At 38.9% G+C, this 19,269-nt stretch overlaps 1 protein-coding gene across 11 annotated transcripts in view; it reads right to left on the bottom strand.

The window, feature by feature from the left end:
- Nucleotides 1–19,269, bottom strand: part of LOC128688737 (retinoic acid receptor RXR-alpha-B-like) — a 755,147-nt gene that overhangs the window by 55,281 nt on the left and 680,597 nt on the right. For all 11 annotated transcript variants that reach the window (XM_070084662.1, XM_070084652.1, XM_070084653.1 and 8 more), the window contains one exon: nt 7,735–7,876. In XM_070084662.1, coding sequence (XP_069940763.1) covers nt 7,735–7,876 — 142 coding nt within the window. The remainder of the gene's footprint in view (nt 1–7,734; nt 7,877–19,269) is intronic.

Below are 19,269 nucleotides of genomic sequence, written 5' to 3'. Positions count from 1 at the left end.
AAACATGGCTGCCACCAGCCCATCCTCCCCTCTCTTCCCCGGATTCAACCTACGAAGTAGTCTCTCAGGTATGACAACGATCCAGATACCCTAAAGACATGCATCTCCACCTTAGTTATTGAAAATATGAATCTTCGAGAGACGCTAACAAAACAAGACACCAGGATGACACAACTCGAGAACAAAATCCTCAGTCTTGAACAAAAGTTAACACCAGGAATGACAAACTGTGACAAGACCATCCAAGCAGTCATAGATAGCCATACCCAACAAATAATATCTCTTAATACAAAGGTTGAAGAAGCAGTAAAAGAATGGAAGAACAACTTAGATAACCAGTTCAGTGACTACTTTGCTCTCCAAGAAGATAAAACTGAACAAGATAAACTATCAGACGCAGTAATAGTTAACAGTCCACTTTTTCCCAGTGATATGAACCAAATAAACAGTAAAGAAATTACTCTGCAGATCATAAAGGACCAAACAAGTGTTATTGTACCAGAGTCAGAAATAAAAGAAGCCAGGTTACTAGGATCCCATGGTAGAAAAAGTGTTATGCTTAGATTCCGCTCACATGACAGGAAAAAAGACTTAATTATTGCATCTATTAAAGTAAAGAAAGAGGTATACATAAACGAGTGTCTTACCAAAAAATGTCAGAACCTCCTGTATAGAGTCAGAAAACTTAAGCGGGAGAATAATGACACAATACACCAATGCTTCACACGGGATGGGAAAATTCTAGTTAGGAAAACAAATGTAGGTCAACTGTACACAATCACGAACGAGAATGATCTATCACGATTTCTCAGGGATACTAATCTTACAGAGAATAACTAAACAATGTCCAACCTAAAAGCCTACGTAATGTAGTGTATGTTTTGCTCCATTATTGTTCAAATTTCTTTGTACAATCTCTTAGTAATTAAATAATCAACTACCTCATTTTGTGATTTTACTAGTAAGCATAAGTCACCTTATGTAATTTTCTTATTTACTATTGTTTGCTTAAACATTAGCTGAATTGATACTTTCTCTGTCCATATTACTACCTCATATTTTTTTAATACCATCAATTGATATTACTTACTAAAATTAATAATTACCATTTTTACTATAATTTCAATTTACTCTTAACATTTTTGACATTTAATAACCATTACTTGTCTAATTACCTTTACCTGTTTTAATACCACATTTACTATCTTAGAGTACTCTTAATTACCTTGTACTGCCATATAACCTCTAGTATAACTACCAGTGCAATATTGAATGAAATAAACATTACTTTTTCACTTTTTTTGTAATCATTATTACTTACTAAAATTTTATTAAACACCATATTTACTACCAGTCAATTTTACTTTTTTTACATTAAACATTATTTTATACTTCCCATAACATTTTGTTGCCAAATTTTCAAGTTTGTATATTCAACTCCAACCTTTATATTATCCTTTGTACCTGTGTACCTGTCTACCATCTTACTATCATATTATAACCAAGACATTACCATTGTTATTTTTTACTATTATTCTTTTGGTACTTTAATTGTGAATTTTATTTTGTCAATTTAAATCTAGTTATACTCTTGATCTTGTCAACAACCTATACCAGACTCTAGTGCAATTGCAAGTACCATTTCAATTTGTATTTTTATATTATAAGTTTATATTATAAGTCCTACTCTAAGATTGTTTTCATATCTTAGTGACTATATTGTGTGTGCAATTAGTGTATATTTCAATTATATTATTGTTCAAGGCCCTTAACTATCTTTTGCTAACTAGTACCAACTACCTCATATATTTTTTTTTTCTACTTTTTTTATTCTTTTGCTACCTTAACTTGTATATTTTATCTTGTCAATTTAAATCCAGTTATACTCTAATTCTTGTAAACAACTTATATAACACCTTAGTGCAATTACAACTGAGAGTCTTGTGCCTTTTTTATATCATTAGATTAAACTCAGTTGTACTATAGCTCATTCTAGCTCAATACATAGTCAATACCAAAGTCATTATATTAGACCATAGTGTAATTACTAGTGAGAGCCTGGTGCTATTTTTAATTTGTATTTTTATATTATTAGATTAAACCTAGTTGTACTATAGCTCATTCTAGGTCAATACATAGACTATACCAAAGTCATTACATTAGACCTTAGTGCAATTACAAGTGAGAGTCTTGTGCTATTTTTAATTTGTATTTTTATATTATTAGTTTATACCTAGTTGTACTTTAGCTCATTCCAGCACAACACATAGACAACACCAACTTCATTATGTGTATTAGTGACTATACTCTACATGACCAAAATGCTATAGCTATATACTTGTCCAAACTTCCCACCACTACAGATATCAGTACTAAAACTCAACACACAACTCAGGATATAAATAACCATAATTTAAACCTAGAAGATGATTGATCACGTTGACCCTGATCTAAACCTACATAATCTGACATACAATCAAAACCTATTGGAAAGTAACTGCCTTTACTACACAGCATCACAAGCCAGCACTATCCTAAACAATGATAAAAGTCTATCAGTACTTAACTACAACATCAGGTCCTTAAGCAAACACTATGATGACCTCCTGGCACTCCTTGAATCACTAAAGACACCCTTCTCCTGCATTATTCTTACTGAGACCTGGCTTAAACAGGACACAATAGATATCTACCCTCTACCAGGAAACACAGCAATCCACAACTGCAGACCATACCAAGTTGGGGGTGGTATTGCAATCTATTACTCTAACCAATTATCTTGTATTAGCACCAATTGCTTTAGTGATGAATATGGAGAATACATTTTTGCTAATTTTACTGTAAAAAACCTTAAGACGCCTTTAACAATCGGTGCCATTTACCGGATACCCCACACAAACATCCCAAACTTCAGTGAGAAATTAAAGGCACTAATAACAAACAGACAAATGAATAAGCACCACCTTCTCTTAGCTGGAGACTTCAACATCAACCTTGGCCTACTAGATGATCAGCCTGTAACTGATTTCATCAACAATATGAACAACACACTTCTCATACCAACAATAACTAAACCAACCAGGCTCACTGAAACAAGTGCAACTATAATAGACCAATATACTAGCCCCCCTTAAATCAGGGATAATCACAGATAGCACTACAGACCACTACCCTACCTTCCTCTTGACAAACATTAGTAAACCACCACTTGAATACAACAAAGCCTCATTTAGACTCCATGATGAGGCCTCAATAAGGAAGTTCACAGCTGACCTAGAGACTGTTGACTGGCCTACAGAATTCTCCAAGGCCAATGGTATTGATGACTGGACAGACATTTTTCTTAACAAACTACTTAGACTATACAACAAACATTGTCCTATAAAAACGAAACAGATCACAAACAAACGGCTTGGTTGCCCATGGCTAACCAGCACCATTCTGAAATCCATTGATAAGAAACACCAATATGAAAAGCAATATAGGCAGGGCTTAATACACAAAGATATTCTTAAACACTATTCATCAGTCCTCACCAAAGTAATAAAGAAAGCCAAACAACTATACTACTCCAGTAGATTCACAGACACAAGAGGAGATATAAAAAAAGACCTGGAAAACACTCTCTCAGATTCTAGGAACCCACAAACTGAAAAAAACCAAGAATATTGTCCTAACTAAACCTAATGAAACACCACTGCAACCCACTGACACAGCTAACAAGATAAACGACTTCTTCTCAACCATAGGTTCTAATCTCGCCAATAAAATCCCACGTACCAATGCCCATGCCGGGGACTACCTAGATGGGAATTTCCCAAATTCCTTCTATCTTGCTCCAACTGAGCCCACGGAAGTCACCAAGATTATAAAGTCACTTAAAAATAACTCAGGGAATCTGTCTCATGTCCCACCATTATTGTACAAGAGAGTGGCCCATGTCCTCTTGCATATTATCTCATTACTTTTTAACAAGTCACTAGAAACTAGCACCTTCCCGAAATTACTCAAGACGGCAAGGGTTACACCAATACATAAAGGTGGTGACCCTACAGATTTAAACAACTATCCAAAATGCTATCCAAAATCTTTGAGAAACTCGTGCACAGGAGACTGTATTCATTTATAATGTCACAAAACATACTCAACCCCTGCCAATTTGGATTCAGGAAAAATAAAAGCACTAACGATGCAATCATAAAAATGCTAGATCTGCTTTACACAGCATTGGAAAATAAGGAATATCCACTAGGAATTTTTATTGACCTAAGAAAAGCTTTTGACACAGTAGACCACGGCATCCTACTCCACAAACTTGACCATTATGGTATAAGAGGCCATGCGCTTGCATATTTCAAATCTTACCTTACTAATAGGTATCAGTATGTCACCATTAAAGACACAGCATCAACAACACAGCCACTTAATACTGGAGTTTTGCAGGGAAGTGTCCTTGGTCCCCTGCTCTTCCTCATATACATCAATGATCTTCCAAACGTATCTCGACACCTGAACCCCATTCTCTTTGCTGATGACACGACTTATGTCATCTCTCACCCTAATCTTGCCACTCTCAACACCATTGTTAATGAGGAGCTGATCAAAATATCGACTTGGATGACAGCCAATAAACTTACGCTTAACATTGACAAAACCTACTACATTATGTTTGGTAGCAGAGCAGGAGATGCGCAAATTAACGTTAAGATCGACAACACTCTAATTGCCAGGCATAATGAGGGCAAATTCCTAGGCCTATACCTTGACAACAACCTGAACTTCAGCACCCATATCCAACACATAACCAAAAAAGTATCCAAAACGGTTGGGATCCTCTCCAAGATACGATACTACGTGCTGCAAACTGCCCTTCTCACACTATACCATTCACTTATATATCCATACCTCACCTATGCTATTTGTGCTTGGGGTTCAACTGCAGCAACACACCTAAAGCCAATAATAACCCAACAAAGAGCCGCAGTAAGAATAATCACTAAATCCCATCCCTGGCAACACACCCCCCCCACTCTTCATAGATCTAAACTTACTCCCTGTTCAGTACATCCACACTTACTACTGTGCAATCTACATCTACAGGACCTTAAATACCAATATTAACCTTGACCTAAAATGCTTTCTTGATAGTTGTGACAGAACCCACAGGCACAACACCAGACACAAACATCTCTATGACATTCCCCGTGTCCGACTAAACCTTTACAAAAATTCAATGTATGTCAAAGGCCCTAAAATCTGGAACACCCTACCTGAAAATTCCAAAACTGCAGACACATTCATCACCTTCAAACCTACCATCAGAAAACATCTTATCTCCCTGATACACCCTGTCAACTAATAATACGAATACCACCTGGTGGTTCACACTTAACACTCACTCACCCATTTGACCATAAACAGAAATATCAATCTCAATCTCAAAATAATGAATCTTAACTAGTCATAAGTTGGCCTGTGATACTCCAATACTGAAACTATGTATAGTGCCAAAACAAAAGCATTCACATTGCTAAACTCACAACTAGTATTTAGTCACTTAGCCATAATACCAACTTACCTCATAATTTTGTAATATTTTAAACTTAAGATTTAATATAAGTCTGCCCGAAATGCCTAGCCATGCTAGGTGTTCTAGTGGTACACTCTGTAATTATTATTTTACTACGTGTAAACCACACAATAACCAAATTCTGTAAACTCAGCATTGTAATCCTTATAGAGAATAAACTTTGAATTTGAATTTGAATTAATAATGGAGTTCACTTCTCAGCCATTAGTGGCCCCATAGCGGTATATTTTCATATGGTTTTTATGGTTATATTCTCATCTTTTTGGTCTCATTCGATAGAATGAAAGATATATTACAGAAATGAATATGATTTTGATTGGTTTCACGATGAAAAATACCTTAAAACTGAGCTCAAAGAAGCGGAAATGTTCCATTCTTTAGCGATCTTCAAGAATAAACAAATGACGTCAGTGTCTAATACATGTGCGCCTGCCAGTCCAAATTCCAATACGCAGTCAAGAATGGGCTGAATAAAAATTTCAAATGGTAAGCAAGAGTAATATAAGAGGGGCCTGGAGCCGTGGCTAATGAACAGAGAAAATGTTATCGTAGTGCAAGGAATGTCTGCATTGTTTATTCTGGACCGTATTTTGAAACTGGCATCTTTTGAAATTTGTGTGAAATGGCCAAATTGCCAATTTCTGACCACTTTATTACATAGCTGAAATAGAGGAGTGGGCATTTTCTTGTACTCGGTCGACAGAACAGAAGTAAGTATACACAAATACAGGTATACACAAATACAGTTACATAGATTATCATACATAGCAGCATATGCATAGAGAACCTAGGATAACCCAAAAAATTCAGGCAAAGTGACTCATTTTCAGTACCTGGCTTGGACTTGCCATATACGATTTTTGGTAAATATTTTTTTTTCTCAGCTGTTTGTTGGGCTATCTTACTGAAACTTGGGCAATGTATGATGGAAAGATGCTTCTTAACGTACACCAAAAATGGAAAAAAAAAAAAAGGGACGATAAATAAGGGAGTTCACTTCTCAGCCATTAGCCGCCTCTTTGTGGTATATTTTCGTATGGTTTTTATGGTTGTATTCTCGTTTCTTTAGTGTCATTTGACAGAATGGAAGATATATTACAGAAATAGATATGGATTTGATTGGTTTCACAATGAAAAGTACCTTGAAATTGAGCTCTAAGTAGCAGAATGTCTGATTTTTGCCAATGTTCAATGAACTTTGTGTAAGTCAAGTTGGTTAATTTTATTAAGTGTATTCTAACCTAACCACTCTGTAATACAGCAAACTCAGTAATCTGGCACACTACAGGTTACAATAATGCCGGATTTGTGATGGCGGACCTGTATAGGCGAGAGGGACAGGGATGGAAGAAAGAGGAGGAGGAAAGAGAAGTAGTGGTAGTAATAATGCTGGTGGTGGAAGTAAAAGTAGAAGGGGGAGTAGTTTGTGTCACAAGAGATAGAAAAGGGAGTGAGGGGAGGCAATAGGAGTAATAGTAGTAGAAAAGGTGAAGGTAGAAGTAGAAATAGTAGTAAAGAAGTGGTAGTCACAGTAGTAGTAGTAGTAGTAGTAGCAGTAGTAGTAGTAGTGGGGTCAGTCTAGAGACAAGAAAAAGGAGCACTGCAGGAGAGCTAAGGACTCACAAGGGGTAGGACAAACAACACAGGACAGGGGAAACTGAAGTACAAAACACACTAGGCAGAAAAATGGAAAACAAGGAAAGAAATATGGGAAAAAAGTCCTGGCTTTGTCTCTGTAGATGCCTTCCTTTCTTCTCTCCCTACCTCTTCTCCTTTCCTTTTTTCCCATATTTCTTTTCTTTGTTTTCCATTTTTCTGCCTAGTGTATTCTGATGATTTCAGGGAAAATAAATGCCAGGCATAAAGGTTTTACAATTTCTTCTCATTAAAAATAACTCTCAAGAATATATAAGCAGTTTAATTTTTTATGGAGATATAACAAGACTTGTAAAGGATGTAGGTGATGTATGACATTGATATGGTTAATCCTCACATCTCTATTCTGGCTATAAAATCCAGAGAGTACACAGACTGGAGCAGACCAGGCAAGTACCAGACGACCCTGGCCCACGGCCTGGCACCGGGAGTAGAAAGACTCTCAGAACTCATTTAAGGTACCAAACAAGGCAAAATTGATTACCAACCTGGATTATACAGCACTATGGAGCGCAAGCATCCCAGTTCTGTCTTATCCATCTTCATCTCCTTCATCTTGGCAACTAGTTCTGATAATACTCGGTCAAAGATGGTTCCCACACCTGCCTGATGGGCACTGCTTCTGTGTACCTGAAATAAGAACATAAGAAAGAAGGAACACTGCATCAGGCCTACTGACCCATGCAAAGCAGGTCTATGTCCCCCCTCCCCGAATAGCCCAATGACCCACATAGTCGAGTCACTTCCACTTAAGGAAGGAGCACGGCATCAGACCTAGTAGCACAAGCTAGTCAGGTCCAATTCACACCCACCCACACCCACTCATGTATTTATCTAACCTATTTTTAAAACTACACAATGTTTTAACCTCTATAACTGTACTTGGGAGTTTGTTCCACTCATCCACAACTCTATTACCAAACCAGTGCTTTCCTATATCCTTCCTGAATCTGAATTTTTCCAACTTGAAACCATTGCTGCGAGTCCTGTCTTAGCTGGAAATTTTCAGCACACTATTTACAGAAAAAGAGGATAAATAAGTATACAAGATATGACGGAGGGAGAAATGACAGTAGTTTGTTGGATTATGTATTGGTAGATAAAAGACTGTTGAGTAGACTTCAGGATGTACATGTTTATAGAGGGGCCACAGATATATCAGATCACTTTCTAGTTGTAGCTACACTGAGAGTAAAAGGTAGATGGGATACAAGGAGAATGGAAGCATCAGGGAAGAGAGAGGTGAAGGTTTATAAACTAAGAGAGGAGGCAGTTAGGGAAAGATATAAACAGCTATTGGAGGATAGATGGGCTAATGAGAGCATAGGCAATGGGGTCGAAGAGGTATGGGGTAGGTTTAAAAATGTAGTGTTGGAGTGTTCAGCAGAAGTTTGTGGTTACAGGAAAGTGGGTGCAGGAGGGAAGAGGAGCGATTGGTGGAATGATGATGTAAAGAGAGTAGTAAGGGAGAAAAAGTTAGCATATGAGAAGTTTTTACAAAGTAGAAGTGATGCAAAGAGGGAAGAGTATATGGAGAAAAAGAGAGAGGTTAAGAGAGTGGTGAAGCAATGTAAAAAGAGAGCAAATGAGAGAGTGGGTGAGATGTTATCAACAAATTTTGTTGAAAATAAGAAAAAGTTTTGGAGTGAGATTAACAAGTTAAGGAAGCCTAGAGAACAAATGGATTTGTCAGTTAAAAATAGGAGAGGAGAGTTATTAAATGGAGAGTTCGAGGTATTGGGAAGATGGAGGGAATATTTTGAGGAATTGTTAAATGTTGATGAAGATAGGGAAGCTGTGATTTCGTGTATAGGGTAAGGAGGAATAACATCTTGTAGGAGTGAGGAAGAGCCAGTTGTGAGTGTGGGGGAAGTTCGTGAGGCAGTAGGTAAAATGAAAGGGGGTAAGGCAGCCGGGATTGATGGGATAAAGATAGAAATGTTAAAAGCAGGTGGGGATATAGTTTTGGAGTGGTTGGTGCAATTATTTAATAAATGTATGGAAGAGGGTAAAGTACCTAGGGATTGGCAGAGAGCATGCATAGTTCCTTTGTATAAAGGCAAAGGGGACAAAAGAGAGTGCAAAAATTATAGGGGGATAAGTCTGTTGAGTATACCTGGTAAAGTGTATGGTAGAGTTATTATTGAAAGAATTAAAAGTAAGACTGAGAATAGGATAGCAGATGAACAAGGAGGCTTTAGGAAAGGTAGGGGGTGTGTGGACCAGGTGTTTACAGTGAAACATAAGAACATAAGAAAGGAGGAACACTGCAGGAGGCCTGCTGGCCCATACTAGGCAGGTCCTTTACAATTCATCCCACTAACAAAACATTTGCCCAACCCAATTTTCAATGCCACCCAAGAAATAAGCTCTGATGTGAAAGTCCCACTCAAATCCAACCCCTCCCACTCATGTACTTATCCAACCTAGATTTGAAACTACCCAAAGTCCCAGCCTCAATAACCCAACTAGGTAGACTGTTCCACTCATCAACTACCCTATTTCCAAACCAATACTTTCCTATGTCCTTTCTAAATCTAAATTTATCTAATTTAAATCCATTACTGCGGGTTCTGTCTTGGAGAGACATCCGCAAGACCTTATTAATATCCCCTTTATTAATACCTATCTTCCACTTATACACTTCGATCAGGTCTCCCCTCATTCTTCGTCTAACAAGTGAATGTAACTTAAGAGTCTTCAATCTTTCTTCATAAGGAAGATTTCTAATGCTATGTATTAATTTAGTCATCCTACGCTGAATGTTTTCTAACGAATTTATGTCCATTTTGTAATACGGAGACCAGAACAGAGCTGCATAACCTAGGTGAGGCCTTACTAATGATGTATAAAGCTGCAGTATGACCTCTGGACTTCTGTTGCTTACACTTCTTGATATAAATCCCAGTAATCTATTTGCCTTATTACGTACGCTTAGGCATTGCTGTCTTGGTTTAAGGTTGCTGCTCACCATAACCCCCAAGTCCTTTTCACAATCTGTATGGCTAAGTTCTACATCATTTAACTTATAAGTACTAGGGTTATGGGCACTCCCAAGCTTCAGAACCTTGCATTCATCTACATTGAACTGCATCTGCCACTTTTCTGACCAAGAATAGAGTTTGTTTAAATCCTCCTGAAGTTCCATAACATCTACGTTTGAATCAATTATCCTACCTATCTTTGTGTCATTGGCGAATTTGCTCATATCACTAGTAATTCCCTCATCAAGATCATTGATATATATTATAAACAACAACGGGCCCAAGACTGATCCCTGTGGAACGCCACTTGTTACAGATCCCCACTCGGATTTAACCCCATTTATGGACACTCTCTGCTTCCTGTCAGTGAGCCATGACTCGATCCACGAGAGCACTTTTCCCCCAATGCCATGAGCTGCCACTTTCTTTAACAGTCTATGGTGCGGAACTCTATCAAAAGCCTTACTAAAATCTAAGTAAATAATATCAAATTCTTTATTGTGGTCAACAGCCTCAAAAGCTTTACTGAAGAAAGTTAATAAATTAGTTAGACAAGACCGGCCTCTTGTGAATCCATGCTGAGTATCATTAATCAAGCTATGCTTATCGAGATGGCTTCTTATAATCTCAGCTATAATTGACTCTAGTAATTTGCCTACAATTGAGGTCATTTAAGTGAACAGTATTTAGATAAGGCTAAAGAGGTCTTTGTGGCATTTATGGATTTGGAAAAGGCATATGACAGGGTGGATAGGGGGGCAATGTGGCAGATGTTGCAGGTGTATGGTGTAGGAGGTAGGTTACTGAAAGCAGTGAAGAGTTTTTACGAGGATAGTGAGGCTCAAGTTAGAGTATGTAGGAAAGAGGGAAATTATTTCCCAGTAAAAGTAGGCCTTAGACAAGGATGTGTGATGTCACCGTGGTTGTTTAATATATTTATAGATGGGGTTGTAAGAGAAGTAAATGCGAGGGTCTTGATAAGAGGCGTGGAGTTAAAAGATAAAGAATCACACATAAAGTGGGAGTTGTCACAGTTGCTCTTTGCTGATGACACTGTGCTCTTGGGAGATTCTGAAGAGAAGTTGCAGAGATTGGTGGATGAATTTGAAAGGGTGTGCAAAAGAAGAAAATTAAAAGTGAATACAGGAAAGAGTAAGGTTATGAGGATAACAAAAATATTAGGTGATGAAAGATTGGATATCAGATTGGAGGGAGAGAGTATGGAGGAGGTGAATGTATTCAGATATTTGGGAGTGGACGTGTCAGCGGATGGGTCTATGAAGGATGAGGTGAATCATAGAAATGATGAGGGGAAAAGGGTGAGTGGTGCACTTAGGAGTCTGTGGAGACAAAGAACTTTGTCCTTGGAGGCAAAGAGGGGAATGTATGAGAGTATAGTTTTACCAACGCTCTTATGTGGGTGTGAAGCATGGGTGATGAATGTTGCAGCGAGAAGAAGGCTGGAGGCAGTGGAGATGTCATGTCTGAGGGCAATGTGTGGTGTGAATATAATGCAGAGAATTCGTAGTTTGGAAGTTAAGAGGAGGTGCGGGATTACCAAAACTGTTGTCCAGAGGGCTGAGGAAGGGTTGTTGAGGTGGTTCGGACATGTAGAGAGAATGGAGCGAAACAGAATGACTTCAAGAGTGTATCAGTCTGTAGTGGAAGGAAGGCGGGGTAGGGGTCGGCCTAGGAAAGGTTGGAGGGAGGGGGTAAAGGAGGTTTTGTGTGTGAGAGGCTTGGACTTCCAGCAGGCGTGCGTGAGCGTGTTTGATAGGAGTGAATGGAGACGAATGGTTTTTAATACTTGACGTGCTGTTGGAGTGTGAGCAAAGTAACATTTATGAAGGGGTTCAGGGAAACCGGCAGGCCGGACTTGAGTCCTGGAGATGGGAAGTACAGTGCCTGCACTCTGAAGGAGGGGTGTTGATGTTGCAATTTAAAAACTGTAGTGTAAAGCACCCTTCTGGCAAGACAGTGATGGAGTGAATGATGGTGAAAGTTTTTTGTTTTTCGGGCCACCCTGCCTTGGTGGGAATCGGCCAGTGTGATAATAAAAATAAATAAATAAATAAATATTTACATCCCCTTTATTTATTCCTGTTTTCCATTTATACACCTCAATCATATCCCCTCTAATTCTACGCCATTCTAGAGAGTGCAGATTCAGGGCCCTCAGCCTGTCCTCACAGGGAAGATAACTGATACATGGGATCAACTTTGTCATCCTCCTCTGTATGTTTTCCAGCGCATTTATATCCATTCTGTAATACAGTGACCAGAACTGTGCAGCATAATCTAAATGAGGCCTAACCAAGGATATATAGAGTTGAAGAACAACCTGAGGACTTCTATTATTTATACTTCTAGATATGAAGCCAAGAATTCTGTTAGCTTTATTGCGAACACTAATGCACTGTTGTCTTGGTTTTAGATTACTGGTAACCAGAACTCCTAAATCCTTTTCGCAGTCAGTAGTATTAACCCCTTGACTGTCGCAACCCCAAATCTTGAGGTGTCTCATGGTGTCGCAAAATCCCCCCCCAAAAAAAAAAAAAATTCTTGTGAAATGACAGAGAATCTTTTCCCAATTGTAATGACACCAAAAGAACGAAATCTGATGGAAAACTGACGGAATTACGCTCTCGCAAAGTTAGCGACCTCGGCAATATTTATGAATTGGCGATTTCGCCCACTTTGAGCCCTATTTTCAGCTAATTCCATTGCCCCAGTCGTCCAAACTCATAGCTATTTCTTTAGAACTCTGTTTTTTTCTATCGACTGAGTACCAGAAACTGCCCATTTACCGATTTCAACTGCCCAATAATGTGGTCAGAAATTTGCAATTTGGCCAATTTCACAAAAATTAAAAAATATGACAATTTCAAAATAGTGTCGAGAATGAACAATGCAGACATTCTTGGCTCTAAAATAACATTTTCTTTGTTCATCATTCACATCTCCAGGCCCCTCTGATATTACTCTTGCTTTCTATTTTGAATTTTTATTCAAACAAAAAATAGAAGATTTACTGTTATGTAGACTACTGCAATATTGTAATAATTGTATAAATAATGTCAACCCATTCATGACTGCATATTAGAATGGCTACTTGGACATTTATTGGAAAATGACATCATTTGTTAAATTTTGAACATCGGCAAAAATCAAAGCTTTCCCCTACTTTGAGCTCCATTTCAAGGTTCTTTTCGTATTTCTAAAATACGTTTTCCATTCTATCAAATGAAACCAAGAAAACAAGAATAAAACCATAAATACTATACGAAAATAGACCACAAATTCGGCATTTTAATTAATTAAAAAAAAAAGTCGGAATTTTTTTTTCCTCATTATGCACTGCGTGCTGCAGGATTTTTTTTATATGGTGCACATTGATCATACAGACCCATTCTCTCATGTGTGGACCTACCAGTTTTCTCCTGCTTCATTTTAAGCCGCTAGAATTTATGAGTATATATACGTCAAAAAGGGTGGCTCGTAAGACGTATATTTGGACGGCCTATTTTAGTGTCATCTGCAAATTTGCTTATGTCGCTATTTATTTCCTCATCTATGTCGTTTATGTAAATTGTGAACAACAATGGGCCCATCACTGACCCCTGCGGAACACCGCTTGTGACGTGCCCCCATTCTAATTTCTCCCCATTTATGCAAACTCTCTGCTGCCTATTTGTCAGCCATGCCTCTACCCAGGAAAAAATTTCTCCTCCTATTCCGTGTGCCTTAAGTTTTCTCAACAGCCTATGATGTGGAACTCTATCGAAAGCCTTACTGAAGTCCATACACACAATACCATATTCAATACCATGATCTACCTTTTAACCCCTTCAGGGTCCAAGGCCAAAATCTGAAGTGGTGCTCCAGTGTCCAAGAAATTTTGAAAAAAAAAAAAAAAAAAAAAAAAAATTTTCTTACAGAATTAAAGAGCATATTTTTGTGAAGGTAATAAGACAAAAAAAAAAATTTCTGATCAGTACTTACCGAGATACAGTGCCAAGAAGTTTGTCCAAAATGATGTGGTGGCGGCAACATCGACGAATTCCACATACGCGCATTACTTTATTTAGCAGTTTTTGTAGTTTTTTCTTTTCTTTTCCAATTTTTTTCTTTTCCTACTAACATTTGGGGCCTGAGAGACCAATACTGTATATAATGTATATATATAAACTCACTGTATTGAACACAATAACCGCACTAAAGTTATTATCATATTATTGTTTACCACTGTTGTTTATTACAATAAACATGCACAAATCTTGTATAATACTAATGTTCTATCATATATTTACATATTTACAATCACTGGACATGGTTTTAGAACTGCTGGAGCTTGTGGAACTCCTTGAAACAAGGCACCATGCACAGAGGCACCTTACATTCCTCACACATAAACCGAGTGTCTTTGCGTCTTTGTTGCCGTCGTTTTGTTTGTGCACAGACGATGCATCTCTTCTGAGCAAATTTCTTCTGAGTTGAAGGAAGCTGTATTATGAAATGATCACCTTCCCTCCTCAAACGCTTGGGTATATCCTGAGGAATTCGAGGACCTTGTTGTATAGCAGGTGTTCTTACCTGGTACTTCATTATGAGTTGTCTGACAACAGACAAACAAAATTCACCATACAGTGGTCTGTTGCCAGTCTTTATTTGGTACATATTATATGCATTGAGCATTGAAATGTCCATGAGATGGAAGAAAAGTTTCATGTACCACTTGTAACTCTTACGAACACAATCAACAAAACCAATCTGCATGTCACATTTGTCAACCAAGCGCATGTTTTGTGTATAATCAATCACTGTCACTGGTTTTCGAATACGTTCATTAGTCACTCGATCAACTTTGCCACTGTCTTGCATTTCATTACGGTGAATGGTTGTCAACAATGTGACATCTCGTTTGTCATGCCACCGTAATGCCATGATGTCATTGGCAGTAAACACCTGCACGTCATCACCACGAGCACCTGCGTTGAGCCTGGGCATATGTTTACGATTAGAACGCACTGTGCCACACACATCTGTCTTGTTCACTCGCAAGAAATCACTGAGTAATGGGCTTGTGTACCAGTTATCGGTATATAATGTATGCCCCTTACCAAGATAAGGTGCCATCATGTTTCTCACTACGTCACCTGAGATACCCAATAACATCTTGGTATCTTTCAATGTTTTACTTCCCGTGTATACAACAATATCCAACACCAGGCCACTGTCACAGTCACAGAGTACAAACAGTTTTATACCAAAGCGTTTCCTCTTGCTCGGTATATACTGCTTGAATGACAGTCTACCTTTGAACAAAATCAAAGACTCGTCAATTACAAGATTCTTGAATGGATAAAAGTATATGCTGAACTTTTGTTTGAGATACATAAAAACATTTCTAATCTTGTATAACCTGTCACTTCTGTCAGGCCTGGTTTTGTCAGAGAAGTGCAACATACGTAACAGTAAGATAAACCTGTTCACTGGGATGATTTCACTGAAGACCGGGGTAGAAATTAGCCGATCTGTGGACCAGTATGCTTTTATATTATGCTTATAGACATGAGGCATAAGCATTATTGTTGCAAAAAGCAAATACATTTCTGCAACAGTCATCTCTTTCCACTGGTGTAGTCTTGACTGTGGTGATATGATCATATTTGCCATGGTGTACTCAAAATACTTATTACTTTCCCTGACAATAGTTTCCATCAATGGCTGGTCAAAGAATAATTCAAAGAATTCCAGTTCATTGGCCGTGGTTCCAAGGGGACAAGTAGGTAGAATTCCACTTTGAGAGTCATCAAAGTGGTGGGGCTTGGGAACAAAATTGGGATTTTGCTGCCAATCCCAGATACGGTTTGCTGGTGGATACTGGACATCATAGGCTGGTTGTGCGGGTGGTTGTGGTTGTGGTGGGCTGGTGGCTGACGCTCCGCTTTGTCCTTGAACTGAGGAGTCAGCAGCGTGGGTCCCAGCCTGGGCTGGTGAGTCACGCATGGCGGTGCCACTACCATCACCACTACCACCATCTGCTGATGCCTGTGGTCTATCCATGCCAAGTGTAGCCACATCATCCTCACTATCACTATCTAAACCTGGTGTAGGGCCATGGGATGTACTCCGGGATGTACTCCGTCCCCTGGGCACAGCATAGGGTACACTACCCGAGCGCATGCGGCGGCGTACATACCGACGCTTCACTGGTGAATATGATTCCTCACTATCACTACTCGAATGATCGTCAAGAGCAATAAAATCACAATCCACGTCACTATCATCATCATTACTGAAGTCAGAGGCCTGGCCACGCGAAAATAATAGTTTTCTCTTGCGTTGAGGTACAACTGACCGTGACTGAGGAGTGCCCACACCAGAGGTAGAAGGTTGAGGATCGTCAGGGTTTTCTGCACTATTATCGATATCCTGGTCATTCCTTTCGGTCACTAACTGATCAAAGCCATAGAATTCGTCTTCATTTCCACTTCCATCAGTGTCAGAACTATCAGATAGGAAGAGGAGAGTCCCAATTTTCCGTGGAGTGAGAGCTGACTTGCGACGAGGCATGGTGAACAAGGGTAACTGAGCCGGCGTTCCCACAATGCTATGCGGGCGCCTAGATTTTTTGTTTATGGCGCACACCCACCATGCAGACCCGTTCTCTCACATGTAGGCCTATGAGCACTTTCGCGCTAAATTTGACGGCGCTAGAATTTTGGCGTAGATCTATGGTTTGGACACTCAACGTGAAGCCGTAGATCTATGGGACGGACCCTGAAAGGGTTAAGCAACCATCATTATTTCAAAATGTTAACCCTTTCACTCTCCAGACACCCAAAATCAATATTACTAAGTGTCCATTTAATTTTTTTTTCTGAAATAGCAGAGAATCTTTTTCTGAAGGTAATGATACCAAAAGTATGAAATTTTATGGAAAATTAAGTAACTACACAGGCACAAAGTTAGTGATTTTGGCACAATTTATGCATCACTCACGTTGAGTCCTATTTTAAGCCAATTACATTGTTCCATTCGACCAAATTCTTAGCTATTTCACTAGTATGCCTTCTGTTCTGTCAAATGAGCACAAGAAACTTCCCATTCAACTCTGTCCACTACCCTATCAAGTACAGTGGAACCTCAACTTATGAGTGCTCCAACATATGAGTTTTTTGAGATATGAGCCGTTGCTTGGTCGATTTTTTGCTCCGAGTTACTAGCCAAAATCCAAGTTACAAGCGAACTTCCCCCTCAAGGGAGGTTCCTTGACGCTGGTGAGGGGCTCTTGATCTAGGAAATTGGATCTGTGCTCCAGTTACCTAAATTCAGCCTGAATACCTTGCATCCCCTCCCCCCCACAGGTGCTGTATAATCCTACGGGTTTAGCGCTTCCCCACTGTATACGTAATAATTATGAGTGAGCTTCAGAACACCACCACTAGTTGGCGCAGTGAACGCCATAACATTTCTGAGCAGTGCATATGTTTATCCTAGCGTGGAAGAATTTCTCTTGTGTTTTGCTTGTGGTTTGTGCAGTTATTTTGCCAAATTTCTTTTTTCTAACCATGGGTCCTAAGAAAGTAAGTGCAAAGGACAGTGCTGAGAAGAAAAAGAGGATGATGTCCATGGAGTTAAAGCATGAAATCATAGATAAACACAAGTGAGGTGTGTGGGTTGTGGACTTGGCCAGGCAGTATGAGCCAATATCCAACTTACACCCTCTCTCAAAAATCTTCGAAAAATTAATTCATAAACGAATCTACTCCTACCTTATCTCCCAAAACATACTCAACCCCTGCCAATTTGGATTCAGGCCTAATAAAAATACTAATGATGCTATTATACACATGCTAGAACATATATACACTGCAATAGAGAAAAAAGAAGTCCCACTGGGGATCTTCATTGACTTACGTAAAGCTTTTGATACAGTTGACCATGACTTGCTCCACGTAAAATTGTCACACTATGGTATAAGAGGGCACTCCCTCAAGTACCTCAAGTCATACCTCAGCAACAGAAGCCAATATGTGTACGCAAATGGGGCAAACTCTTCTGCACAACCAATTACAGTTGGTGTCCCACAGGGAAGTGTCCTTGGCCCTCTTCTCTTTCTCCTATACATAAATGACCTACCAAATGCTTCGCAATTACTCAAACCCACACTATTTGCAGATGACACTACATACGTCTTCTCCCACCCGAGCCCAGTCACGCTAGCCAATACTGTAAATACCGAATTACAGAAAATATCTACCTGGATGAGGACTAACAAACTTACACTAAACATTGACAAAACCTACTTCATTCAGTTTGGTAACAGAGCTACAGATGTCCCTCTTAACATAATGATAAACGGATCGCCTATCACAAAGCTAACAGAGGGAAAATTCTTAGGAATCCACCTTGATAATAGACTCAAATTTCATACACATATACAACAAATTTCTAAGAAAATTTCCAAGACTGTAGGCATACTATCGAAGATACGGTACTATGCTCCACAGTCAGCCCTCCTGGCCCTATATCACTCTCTTATTTACCCCTATCTCACCTATGGAATTTGTGCATGGGGCTCAACAACAAGTAACCATCTCAGACCACTAATTACCCAACAAAAGGCTGCAGTTAGAATGATAACAAATTCTCACTACAGGCAGCACACTCCACCAATATTCAATACACTCAACCTACTCACCATACAAAACATCCATACTTATTACTGCACCTATTACATACATAGAACACTTAACTCTGATATTAACCCTCCCCTCAAACATCTCCTTGCCAACCTCAACAGAACACATGACCATAACACAAGGCACAGATCACTCTTTGATGTTCCTCGTGTCCATCTCACGCTATGCAAAAACTCAATGCACATAAAAGGCCCTAAAATCTGGAATTCATTACCTGTAAATATAAAAGAAACACTACCTGTTTATAAATTCAAGTCTCTTCTCAAAGATCACTTACTCACCCAAAACCAAATAAATACTGAATAACTGAACCTTATAAATTGTATATCTT

The sequence above is a fragment of the Cherax quadricarinatus genome, chromosome 13 (genome assembly GCF_038502225.1).
Source record: "Cherax quadricarinatus isolate ZL_2023a chromosome 13, ASM3850222v1, whole genome shotgun sequence".
In the NCBI taxonomy this organism is placed as follows: Eukaryota; Metazoa; Arthropoda; class Malacostraca; order Decapoda; family Parastacidae; genus Cherax; species Cherax quadricarinatus.
This window is presented reverse-complemented; position numbering and strand designations above follow the sequence as displayed.